General features: G+C 44.8%; 1 protein-coding gene across 13 annotated transcripts in view; it reads left to right on the top strand.

The window, feature by feature from the left end:
* The first annotated feature begins 2,535 nt into the window (after positions 1–2,535).
* The window catches only part of LOC139409355 (palladin-like), a 104,047-nt gene continuing 92,823 nt past the window's right edge, over positions 2,536–13,759 (top strand). For all 13 annotated transcript variants that reach the window (XM_071154389.1, XM_071154387.1, XM_071154379.1 and 10 more), the window contains exons 1-2: positions 2,536–2,749; positions 4,739–6,703. In XM_071154389.1, coding sequence (XP_071010490.1) covers positions 4,740–6,703 — 1,964 coding nt within the window. In that variant the 5' untranslated portion in view covers positions 2,536–2,749; position 4,739. The remainder of the gene's footprint in view (positions 2,750–4,738; positions 6,704–13,759) is intronic.

The raw sequence follows: 13,759 nt of genomic DNA, 5'->3' as shown, positions 1-13,759 counted from the left end.
CGTGTGTGTGTGTGTGTGTGTGTGTGAGGGGGGTTGATGGTTTGAGAGAGCAGTCCAATGGACATTCCTCCCTGCCCTGTCACTAGCACTTAACTGTAATCAGTAGACAGTTGGAGAACCGGAATAGCTCTGCGCTGTTAGGATCAACCGTCTGCGACATCGGCCCACAAATAGACCAAGTGAGGCTGCAGAGTCAGAATGTGTCTGTGCCCTTTTAACCCAACCATGAGATGCGTCAGCCATCAACTTTTCCAAGCGAAGTGGATAAATCGAGCTCAAGCAGAGAACTGGGTTACTACCAGTCACTCAGGGTATACAATTCCGAGTTATCATTGAGACATAGCCTGCGAGAGAGGCCAGAGAGTATTTCAAGGACACTGAAGTGTCTATACTAATAACACTCAATTGTCTATACTAATAACACTGAAGAGTCTATACTAATAACACTGAAGAGTCTATACTAATAACACTGAAGAGTCTATACTAATAACACTGAAGAGTCTATACTAATAACACTGAAGAGTCTATACTAATAACACTGAAGTGTCTATACTAATAACACTGAAGAGTCTATACTAATAACACTGAAGCGTCTATACTAATAACACTGAAGAGTCTATACTAATAACACTGAAGAGTCTATACTAATAACACTGAAGAGTTTATACTAATAACACCGAAGAGTCTATGCTAATAACACCGAAGAGTCTATGCTAATAACACTAAAGAGTCCATACTAATAACACTGAAGTGTCTATACTAATAACACAGAAGAGTCTATAGTAATAACACTAAAGAGTCTATACTAATAACACTGAAGAGCCTCTACTAATAACACTGAAGAGTCTATACTAATAACACTGAAGTGTCTATACTAATAACACTGAAGTGTCTATACTAATAACACTGAAGTGTCTATACTAATAACACTGAAGAGGTCGATACTAATAACACTGAAGTGTCTATACTAATAACACTAGTCTATACTAATAACAAAGGCTATAATAATAACACTGAAGAGTCTATACTAATAACACTGAAGTGTCTATACTAATAACACTCAATAGTCTATACTAATAACACTGAAGAGTCTATACTAATAACACTGAAGAGTCTATACTAATAACACTGAAGAGTCTATACTAATAACACTGAAGAGTCTATACTAATAACACTCAAGAGTCTATACTAATAACACTGAAGTGTCTATACTAATAACACTGAAGAGTCTATACTAATAACACTGAAGCGTCTATACTAATAACACTGAAGAGTTTATACTAATAACACCGAAGAGTCTATGCTAATAACACCGAAGCGTCTATGCTAATAACACTAAAGAGTCTATACTAATAACACTGAAGTGTCTATACTAATAACACAGAAGAGTCTATAGTAATAACACTAAAGAGTATATACTAATAACACTGAAGAGCCTCTACTAATAACACTGAAGAGTCTATACTAATAACACTGAAGTGTCTATACTAATAACACTGAAGTGTCTATACTAATAACACTGAAGAGTCGATACTAATAACACTGAAGAGTCTATACTAATAACACTGAAGAGGCTATAATAATAACACTGAAGAGTCTATACTAATAACACTGAAGTGTCTATACTAATAACACTCAATAGTCTATACTAATAACACTGAAGAGTCTATACTAATAACACTGAAGAGTCTATACTAATAACACTGAAGAGTCTATACTAATAACACTGAAGAGTCTATACGAATAACACTGAAGTGTCTATACTAATAACACTGAAGTGTCTATACTAATAACACTGAAGTGTCTATACTAATAACACTGAATAGTCTATACTAATAACACTGAAGAGTCTATACTAATAACACTGAAGAGTCTATACTAATAACACTGAAGAGTCTAGTATACTAATAATAGCTTGTTCAGAGGCTCAGCAGCAGATCTCAGGTCGAGGAGTGAACTCAACTGGCCACAATAGAGCAGAGTTACAGTTCAGAGAGAAGGGTGATGTCAAGCTTTGAGCTAAGATCAGCATCAGTTCCTAATCCAGCCTGTGACTGAGAGAGCCTGAACTTCCTCCTCCACCATATTTATTCCACTGGGCATATACTGGTTGAATCAACATTGTTTCCAACTCATTTCAATTAAATTACATTGAACCAATGTGGAATAGACATTGAATTGACACCTGTGCCCAGTGGGATGGTACTGACAGATGCATGTACTCTGTAGGTAGCAGAGTACACACATTTTTCATGACCACCAGCTGTGTGGGTTTGACAGTTCCACATGGTAAGGTACAAAGAGAAAAGCCCCTCAGTTCCATGTGTCAGATGTTATGTGTGTATGTGTAAGTATTTTGTTCTGCGTATTGAAGTACTGTATTTATTGTCATCAGTAGAAAACATTGCACCCCTGTGATTTTCTCAAATACCCCACACCCCTCTCTCTCTCTCTCTCTCTCTCTCTTCTTCTCTCTCTCACCAGCATTCTGGCTGTGAAATCTGAGCCCGGGGCCAAATATAGCCAGACACAGTGAGCGGTCAGATGCTGGGATAGATGGGACAGCAGGCCACACTGGAGGAACCACTCAAGTAGACCTCGACCTGCTCACAGTGCTCACACTCACTGCCCGACCAAAAAAGCTACTCTGCTGGGAAAATACGCTTCTGTCTATTCTCACAGACATATAATCTTAACAGCAAACTGGAACTACTAGACTGGGACAATACCTTTGGACAAAAACTTGAAGGTAAGGCTGTCCTTTCTCATTTCTTGTTGACATTATCAGTGGAATGTCCTGGAGGCGCTGTTGTTCCTTTGTTTTATATTGAAATGCTACTTACGGCTTATCAGCAATCAAGAGATCCTTTGAATTTTGGATATTAGAAAAACGCTTAGAAAAATCTGTTGATATCAATTTACTGTCAGTGTATGTGAGGATACTCACTTTTGCATTTGAGATCAGGTTAGTGCCAGGGCTGCTCGTAAAATATGGTTATTTTCACAAGATATTAAAGTTATATTAAAGTACATTAAAATGGATGTACTAAGTACATAGTTATTGAACACTGATAGCAGAAATTACGTACTCTGTTCTATTCTGTAATTGACGGCATTGATGACAATGACCATTGACAGTAGTCATTGACCTTTTGTCAATTAGTTTTAATATTTTTTAATATTCCCCATTCATATTTAATCAATGTAGTATAGTTAATGCATCTTTTCACATGGAAAATAACAGCCTCTGTAGAGAATATTATCCCTTGTGCTTGACTGTGTATACATATGTTTGTCTTGTGTGAACTCGTGTATGGGTTATACTGCAGTGTGTTTAAAGGGACATTATTTATTTATTTTTTACCTTTATTTAACCAGGCAAGTCAGTTAAGAACAAATTCTTATTTTCAATGATGGCCTAGGAACAGTGGGTTAGCTGCCTGTTCACGGGCAGAACGACAGATTTGTACCTTGTCAGCTCGGGGGTTTGAACCCGCAACCTTCCGGTTACTAGTCCAACGCTTTAACAGGCTACCCTGCCTATTGTGGGTGGGGTTGTGCTGCTGCTGTGAAACATAGCCCAAGGGGATTCAAAATAACAACACCTGGTCGCCATAGAAGGCAGAATGTCACATACATATACGATACTGACACATTCAGTCACACTCAGTCAGTTAAGAACAAATTCTTATTTTCAATGATGGCCTAGGAACAGTGGGTTAGCTGCCTGTTCACGGGCAGAATGAAAGATTTGTACCTTGTCAGCTCAGGGGTTTGAACTCGCAACCTTCCGGTTACTAGTCCAACGCTTTAACCACTAGGCTACCCTGCCTATTGTGGGTGGGGTTGTGCTGCTGCTGTGAAACATAGCCCAAGGGGATTCAAAATAACAACACCTGGTCTCCTGGACGCCATAGAAGGCAGAATGTCACACTCGTATATGTACAGTATACGATACTGACACACAAACACACTCACTTCTATACAGAGTGACTATTGCAAGTACGGTTTCATTCACACGCTCCATCCACATCTACATTATAGTAGATTCCCCTCTACATTATAGTCATGGAGCTCACATGCCTACTGTACACACCTATGTTCCCAAGCACATTCTACATATGCATATAGATGCTTCGCCTTTCATCTGATGTGTGTTCCAGACCACCTGTTTAGGAAGTGACAGAGCTATGCTTGAGCTATTGACCACTGTCAGTGGAGAGTTTCATAAATGTGTGGTATGACCAAAACAAAACAATCCCACTGTGAAGGTGCGCACACGTGGGTGTGTGTGTTTGTGTGGCTGCCGCTGTAGTTTATCTAGTCTTTTGAAGTGTATGGACAGTACAACTCTAATTATCATGGTTAAAACTTTAAATATTTTATACTTGCAGTGAATTGTTGTAGAGACAGAGAAAGAGGGAGAGAGAGAAAGAAGAATAAGGAAGCGAGAGGAGAGTGAGGGAAATAGACAATTAGGGAGAGGGAGGGATGGTGACAAATGCCAGTCATGCACACTTTGACCTCCCGAAAGCCTTTGTTAATACCAACCAGCTGAGCTCAAAGAATGCCAGCCTAAATCATCCTCAACTGTAGGTTGATAATGGAGGGTGTGTTGCTGTTCACTGTGAGGTCTGTTTTTATTTATTCAGATGACTATGTGTATGTTGTTTATAATTAGTGTCTTGCTATATCTACTGTGTTAACTGAATGTCATGTTTGTGTGTGTGTGTTTCAGGATGCAGGACGGGAGATGGAATCAGTCCCTCCCCCTCTCTCTGCTTATGAAGGATGGGGGCAGGGTTCTAGAGGGAGACGGAGGGGTGTTCTCAGAGACGTCGTCTGATGGGGATCTATACCTGGACTCTATGGCGGATATGGACGCCGGAGTTGGGGACTTTTCAGATCTTACCGCCTTCCTCAGCCAAGACGAGATCAACCGCAGCCTGGACCTGGCTCGGGAGGCCTTCAGTGATTCAGAAGACCGGGGAGTCACTGTCTCTCCTATTCCCAGAACCCAGGAGCCGGCTCTCTACTTCCCCTCCCCCACCCCCTTCAACACCACAGAATACCTGACCAAAAGCCCCAGCTTCCCCCACCAAACCAAAGCCCACTCCCCAGATGACAGTCACTCAGTCAAAGTCACCTCCAGCCAGAGTTTCCACCTCAGTAGGCCCATACAGGCCACATGCGAAGCCATGGCCTTGCCTGAGAAGTTTGTCTGCCACAAGAACATCACCCCAGTCTACAAGCAGGACAAGCCCCGACTGGTCCACGAGGGCTTAGAGCTGAATGAACGGGCTGCCTCCGCCACTGAGTTCTGTAGCCGTGCTGCCACCTTCATCGAGGAGCTGTCCTCCATCTTTAAAGGCTCCGCCCGGCCGGAGCAAATGGGGGAGGAAGACTCCTCCTCTCCCGACAGCGGGTATCTGTCTCCTAAGAGCCACTGGCCGGCCCCCCAGGGCTCTGCCTCTGTCCCCCCACAGCCTCTCATCCAACAGGGGGCACCACAGCAGTGTGAGCCAGGCTTGGGTATCCAGCCAGCAAGCATGATGGGTGGAATGGGTGTGACGGGTGTCCCTCCTCTGAGTGTGACGGGGGTTCCAATTGTCTCCAATCTGATGAGTGTGAATGAGTTGATGGGGAAGCAGCAGCACAGTGGAGCCCCGTTGATGGGGGAGCAGCAGCACAGTGGAGCTCAGTTGATGGGGAAGCAGCAGCACAGTGGAACCCAGTTGATGGCGGAGCAGCACAGTGGAGCCAAGTTGATGGGGAAGCAGCAGCACAGTGAAGCCCAGTTGATGGGGAAGCAGCAGCACAGTGGAGCCAAGTTGATGGGGAAGCAGCAGCACAGTGAAGCCCAGTTGATGGGGAAGCAGCAGCACAGTGGAGCCCAGTTGATGGGGAAGCAGCAGCACAGTGGAGCCCAGTTGATGGGGGAGCAGCAGCACAGTGGAGCCCAGTTGATGGGGAAGCAGCAGCACAGTGAAGCCCAGTTGACGGGGAAGCAGCAGCACAGTGGAGCCCAGTTGATGGGGAAGCAGCAGCACAGTGGAACCCAGTTGATGGGGGAGCAGCACAGTGGAGCCAAGTTGATGGGGCAGCAGCAGCACAGTGAAGCCCAGTTGATGGGGAAGCAGCAGCACAGTGGAGCCAAGTTGATGGGGGAGCAGCAGCACAGTGGAGCCCAGTTGATGGGGGAGCAGCAGCAGAGTGGAGCCAAGTTGATGGGGGAGCAGCAGCACAGTGGAACCCAGTTGATGGGGGAGCAGCAGCACAGTGGAGCCCAGTTGATGGGGGAGCAGCAGCACAGTGGAGCCAAGTTGATGGGGGAGCAGCACCACAGTGGAACCCAGTTGATGAGGGAGCAGCAACACAGTGGAGCCCAGTTGATGGGGGAGCAGCAGCACAGTGGAGCCCAGTTGATGGGGAAGCAGCAGCACAGTGGAGCCCAGTTGATGGGGGAGCAGCACAGTGGAGCCAAGTTGATGGGGGAGCAGCAGCACAGTGAAGCCCAGTTGATGGGGGAGCAGTGGCACAGTGGAGCCCAGTTGATGGGGGAGAAGCTCAGTGGAGCACAGAGTGTAGATGGAGACCTGTCACTGCCACACTTTACCCAGAAGCTGAAGAGCCAGGAGGTGGCAGAGGGACACCCCATCCGACTGGAGTGCAGGGTGGCAGGAAACCCTCAGCCGCTGGTCAGGTAAGGAGAATGGTGCTAAGTGGAAGTCTGATTTGGTTGTGATCATATTGGTGATCAGTAGAATGAGACGGTTAACACCAGTGGTAGAACACAAGAGATTCATTGTGTGCATTAACAGTATAGTAAATATGACTGCTGCATGTTCCTCAACATAAACTTAAGTTTATTTATACGCTACTGTATATCTGTTTATCCTTTTATTAAGATCTCCAATGGTGTGTGTTACCCATTTGATGTAGTGGGTAAAGATCAGAACTCTGTCATCATACTACATTTAATGCTATCGTTGCAAGGCAGTTGATCCTCTTGTTGGTCTTACACCAACTTCCTTCACCTCTAAGGGAAGTGGATCTCCATGATGGAGACTTTTGAAATGATCCCCCTCGGTAAGGGAGTCAAATCAAACACACTGACTCCAGTGGAGGCTGATGAGGGGAGGACGTCTCATAATAATGGATGGAACGAAGCAAATGAAATGGTATCAAACCATGTTTGATGTATTTGATACCATTCCACTGATTCCTCTCCAGCCATTACCACGAGCCCATCTTCCCTAGTTAAGTTGCTACCAACTTAATGTGACTGACTCCCCATTTGGACATGTGGTAACTTTGAAGTTTTGTTGTGAGAGAATTTGGATATATGGCGAAAAAGATCCAACTTAAACACTTGGGCACATACTCATATAGAGTGGTGTCTGTGTTAGGAAGCAGAGCCTTCAGTCAGAGATAGGGTTGCTCAATGGGTGTGGGAGTGGGATGTTGAGGGAGCGGGAGGAGGTAGGAGGTGAGAGCTGTAGGGTGTCGACAAGGCCTCCACAGAACACCTGCTGTGGGGCTGGGACAGTTACACTGTGTGTAACCACAGTAACCGATAAGCCTTGCGACCAGGTGCTAGTGGAGACATTGTCAGGTCAGGGAGTTTCTGCCTGGGCAGTCATTCTGCTCTTTACATTTATTTATTTTTATATAGCACCCCCTGGCTGTAGGGATTTGGACCAGTCCAACAGGAAACTAAGCTGAGACACTTTTCAAACATAAATTAATTTACTGTGCCCAATGGACTCAGGCTGTACAAGCCTATATTTGTTAATGTCTAGTTGAGGCCGGGCGTGGGGTTCATTTCGAAGAGAAGGCCTTCATCCTGCCTGGTTGAGGTTGACTAACAGAGTACAGAGGGTGAGAGGCCTGGGGCCGTGGTTCTGATATGGTTCTCTCCTGTCCTGGTGAGCTATAAGGGGCCTCTTCCTCTGCTGTATAAATAGTCTCCAGGCCAACAGGAGCTAGGCCCTGAAACGTAAGCAATGTCATGACACAGCGTTTTCTGTCACTCTCTACCTCTTCACCTCTCCACACCTTCTTGGGAAATATGAAGGTTGTAGTGTAGTGTTGTATTTGACCAATAGGAGACAGTGGCCATGCCCGAATACCCATACTAGTGTACTGTACCACATACTTAAACTGCATACTCATTTTCGGCGTTTTATGTAATAGAATTCACTAGTCCTTTCCGAGTCCATAAATTTACGCCCTGTACCAAAATGAAGGAATGGTGGGAGTCAATGCAATCGCGCATTAGATTAAGCATTCAGAGTACTATTTTCAAAATTTCACATACTATTTAGTATGCTAGTGTGATTATTCAGACACGGCCAGTGTAGCAATGCAGTCATGGAGAGGGGGAGAGTGAAAAGGAGAGGAAGAGGGGGAGAGGTTAATATGGGCTGAGACTGGAATATTGTTTTTGTTTTGTGTTTTCCCTAACCTATATACACACTGAACAAAAATATAAACGCAACATGCAACAATTTCAAAGATATTACTGGGTTACAGTTCAGATAAGGAAATCAGTCAATTGAATGAATTCATTAGGCCCTAATCTGTGGATTTCACATGACTGGGAATACAGATATGCATCTGTTGGTCACAGATCCCTTAACAAAAAAGGTATGGGCGTGGATCAGAAAACCAGTCAGTATCTGGTGTGACCACCATTTGCCTCATGCAGCGCAACATCACCTTCAAATAGAGTTGATCAGGCTGTTGATTGTGACCTGTAGAATGTTTTTCCACTCCTCTTCAATGGCTGTGTGAAGTTGCTGGATATTGGCGGGAACTGGAACACACTTACGTACACATCAATCCAGAGCATCCCAAACATGCTCAATGGGTGACATGTCTGGTGAGTATGCAGACCATGGAAGAAATGGGAAATGTTCAGCTTCCAGGAATTGTGTACAGATCCTTACAACATGGGGCCGTGCATTATCATGCTGAAACAAAAGGTGATGGCGGTGAATGAATGGCACGACAATGAACCTCAGGATCTCTTCACAGTATCTCTGTGCATTCAAATTGCCATCGATCAAATGCAATTGTGTTCAAGGTCTGAAGCTTATGCCATGGCCATTCTATAACCCCCTGATGTCAACGTTCACAACGTTGACATCAGCAAACCACTCGCCCACGCAATACTATCTGCCATCTGCCATCTGCCAGTACAGTTGAAACCGGGATTCATCCGTGAAGAGCACACTTCTCCAGCGTGCCAGTGGCCATCGAAGGTGAGCATTTAGGTCACGATTATGCAAATTAGCTTCCCTGAGACGGTTTCTGACAGTTTGTGCAGAAATGCATTGGTTGTGCAAACTCTCAGTTTCTTCAGCTGTCCGGGTGGCTGGTCTCAGACGATCCCGCAGGTGAAGAAGACGGATGTGGAGATCCTGGGCTAGCATGGTCACACGTGGTCTGCAGTTGTGAGGCCGGTTGGACGTACTGCCAAATTCGCAAAATGACGGCTTATGGTAGAGAAATGAATATTAAAATCTCTGGCAACAGCTCTGGTGGACACTCATGCAGTCAGCATGCCAATTGCATGTTCCTTCAAAACTTGAGACATCTGTGGCATTGTGTTATGTGACAAAACTGTACATTTTAGTGTGGCTTTTAATGGTAACCTGCACAGGGTAAACCTGTGTAATGATCATGCTGTTTAATCTGTTTTTTGATATGCCACACCTGTCAGGTGGATGGATTATCTTGGCAAAGGAGAAATGCTCACTAAACTAATTTGAGAAAAATAAGCTTTTTGTGTGTTTGGAACATTTCTAGGATCTTTTATTTCAGCTCATGAAACATGGGACCAACACTTTACATGTTGCGTTCATATTTTTGTTCAGCATAGTTGATTTATGTGTGAATGTTGCTTGTAAAATCAGTCTGGGATTGTGATTTGGATGTTTAGAAGTCTTGAATTATATATGTATTGTTCATGTGGAACTGAGGTCTTGTTTACGTCAAGTCATAGGGATCTGGATAGAACGTCACACAGATGTTTTGTCACTTATTTTATCCTGCAGATACCCACTTTTAAGGCTTGACTTGTTTTCTGTCTATTGCCACTAGGTGGCACTATGGTGTTTAAAATTCATAAAGATGTTGCATAATGACTTCACAGTCCCCAATGGAATTTGCAATGTCTAGGAAGTTCAAATGACATCCCAGTATTAAATGAATATGTTGACAACATGTCGAAGCAGATATGTAAGAACATCTACTGGTGTTGGTTTCACTGGTATGAACAAATGTCAGGGGTTTTCCACCTCAACATCCAGACAACTGCTTCAGTTGTGTATATTTAGTGTGTTCTCCAGGTAAATGGATGGTGTATCAGGGTAAATACAGTGGGATTAAAAGACTGAGCTAAGGCGTTTCATAAACACACTGTTCCTCTGCTCTTCATCCATCTCACTCACTAGGACAGACACACAATAACATTCAGAATTCCTCTGGGACTGGTGTGTGGTACAAAGAGAACAGGCCTCGTATCCTGGTGAAGACTATTCAAATCAAATCAAACTTTATTTGTCACATGCGCCGAATAGTGTAGACCTTACCGTGAAATGCTTACTTACAAGCCCTTAACCAACAGCGCAGTGCAAGAATAGTTTAGAAAATATTTACCAAATAAACTAAAGTAATAAATTGTAAAAAGTAAGATAATAAAATAACAATAACGAGGCTATATACAGGGGGTACCGGTACCGAGTCAGTGTGCGGGTTACAGGTTATAATAAACAGTGAGCAGCAGCAGTGTACAAAACAAATGGGGGGGTAAACGTAAATAGTCTGTTGCCATTTGATAAATTGCTCAGCAGTCTTATGGCTTGGGGGTAGAAACTGTTAAGGAGATTTTGGTCCTAGACGTGGCGCTCCGGTACCGCTTGCCATGCGGTAGCAGAGAAAACAGTCTATGACCTGGGTGACTGGAATCTTTGACAATTGTATAGGCTTTCCTCTGACACTTCCTGGATGGCAGAAAGCTTGGCCCCAGGGTACTGGGCCGTACGCACTACCCTCTGTAGCGCCTTACGGTCAGATGCCGAGCAGTTGCCATACCAGGCGGTGATGCAACTGGTCAGGATGCTCTCGATGGTGCAGCTGTAGAACTTTTTGAGGATCTGGGGACCCATGTCAAATCTTTTCAGACTCTTGAGGGGAAACACGTTTTGTCGTGCTCTCTTCACGACTGTCTTGGTGTATTTGGACCATGATAGTTTGTTGGTGATGTGGACATCAAGGAACTAGAAACTGTCAACCCGCTCCACTACAACCCCGTCAATGTTAATGGGGGCCTGTTCGTCCCGCCTTATTCTGTTGTCCACGATCTGCTCCTTTGTCTTGCTCACATTGACGGAGTTGCTGCTGTCTTGCCACCACACTGACCGTTCTCTGACCTCCCCCATATAGGCTGTCTCTTCATTGTGATCAGGCCTACCATTTGTGTCGTCAGCAAACTTAATGATGGTGTTGGAGACGTGTTTGGCCACGCAGTCGTGGGTGAACAGGGAGTACAGGAGGGGACTAAGTACACACTCCTGAGGGGCCCCTGTGTTGAGGATCACTGTGGCAGACTACCCTTACCACCTGGGGGCAGCCCATCAGAAAGCCCATCAGGAAGTCCAGAAGTCTTAGTCCCAGGGTCCTCAGCTTATTGATGAGCTTCGTGGGCACTATGGTGTTGAACGCTGAGCTGTAGTCAATGAACAGCATTCTCACATAGCTGTTCCTTTTGTCCAGGTGGGAAAGGGCAGTGTGGAGTGCGATTGAGATTGCGTCATCTATGGAGCTGTTGGGTCGGTATGCAAATTGGAGTGGGTCTAGGGTATCCGGGAGAATGCTATTGATATGAGCCATGACCGGCCTTTCAAAGCATTTCATGGCTACTGACGTGAGTGCTACGGGGCGGTAATAATTTAGGCAGGTTACCTTCGCTTCATTGGGCACAGGGACTATGGTAGTCTGCTTGAAACATGTAAGTGTTACAGACTTGGTCAGGGAGAGGTTTAAAATTTCAGTGAAAACACTTGCCAGTTGGTCCGCGCATGTTTTGAGTACATGTCCTGGTAATCCGTCTGGCCCCGCAGCTTTGTGAATGTTGACGTGTTTAAAAGTCTTAATCATATCGGCTACTAAGAGAGTTAACACACAGCCATCCAGAACAGCTGGTGCTCTCGTGCATGCTTCAGTGTTGCTTGCCTCGAAGCGAGCATAAAATACATTTAGCTCATCTGGTAGGCTCGTGTCACTGGGCATCTTGCATCTGGGTTTCCCTTTGTAGTCCTTAATCGTTTTCAAGCCCTGCCACATCCGACGAGCATCAGAGCCGGTGTAGTAGGATTCAATCTTAATCCTGTATTGACGCTTTGCTTGTTTGATGGTTTGTCTGAGGGTATAGCGGGATTTCTAATAAGCGTCCGGATTAGTGTCCCGCTCCTTGAAAGCGGCAGCTCTAGCCTTTAGCTCAATGCAGATGTTGCCTGTAATCCATGGCTTCTGGTTGGGAAATGTATGTATGGTCACTGTGGGGACGACGTCAGGAAAATGTTGAGTACGAGAAAATTCTACGAAATATTTCTGGTTCTGGACTGGCCCTAGTTCTGTAATACACCATGGTCCAAACACACTAAGACAGTCGTGAAGAGGGCACGACAAAGCCAATTCCCCCTCAGGAGACTGAAAATATTTGGCATGGGTCCTCAGATCCTCAAAATGTTCTACAGCTGCACCATCAAGAGCATCCTGACTGGTTGCATCACTGCCTGGTATGGCAACTGCTCGGCCTCCGACCACAAGGCACTACAGAGGGTAGTGTACATCACTGGGACCAAGCTTCCTGCCATCCGAGACCTCTATATCATGCGGTGTCAGAGGAAGGCCCTAAAAATGGTCAAAGACGCCAGCCACCCTAGTCATAGACTGTTCTCTCTGCTACCGCACGGCAAGTGGTATCGGAGTGCCAAGTCAAGGTCCTAAAGGCTTCTTAACAGATTCCACCCCAAGCCATAAGACTCCCATTACAGCTAATCAAATGGCTACCCAGACCCCTCTTACAGTGCCTTGCGAAAGTATTCGGCCCCCTTGAACTTTGCGACCTTTTGCCACATTTCAGGCTTCAAACATAAAGATATAAAACTGTATTTTTTTGTGAAGAATCAACAACAAGTGGGACACAATCATGAAGTGGAACTACATTTATTGGATATTTCAAACTTTTTTAACAAATCAAAAACTGAAAATTGGGCGTGCAAAATTATTCAGCCCCCTTAAGTTAATACTTTGTAGCGCCACCTTTTGCTGCGATTACAGCTGTAAGTCGCTTGGGGTATGTCTCTATCAGTTGTGCACATCGAGTGACTGAAATTTTTTCCCATTCCTCCTTGCAAAACAGCTCGAGCTCAGTGAGGTTGGATGGAGAGCATTTGTGAACAGCAGTTTTCAGTTCTTTCCACAGATTCTCGATTGGATTCAGGTCTGGACTTTGACTTGGCCATTCTAACACCTGGATATGTTTATTTTTGAACCATTCCATTGTAGATTTTGCTTTATGTTTTGGATCATTGTCTTGTTGGAAGACAAATCTCCGTCCCAGTCTCAGGTCTTTTGCAGACTCCATCAGGTTTTCTTCCAGAATGGTCCTGTATTTGGCTCCATCCATCTTCCCATCAATTTTAACCATCTTCCCTGTCCCTGCTGAAGAAAAGCAGGCCCAAACCAT

Source organism: Oncorhynchus clarkii, chromosome 5 (assembly GCF_045791955.1).
Source record: "Oncorhynchus clarkii lewisi isolate Uvic-CL-2024 chromosome 5, UVic_Ocla_1.0, whole genome shotgun sequence".
NCBI lineage: Eukaryota > Metazoa > Chordata > Actinopteri > Salmoniformes > Salmonidae > Oncorhynchus > Oncorhynchus clarkii.
Note: the sequence above shows the minus strand (reverse complement) of the source record. Positions and strands in the feature narration are given on the sequence as shown.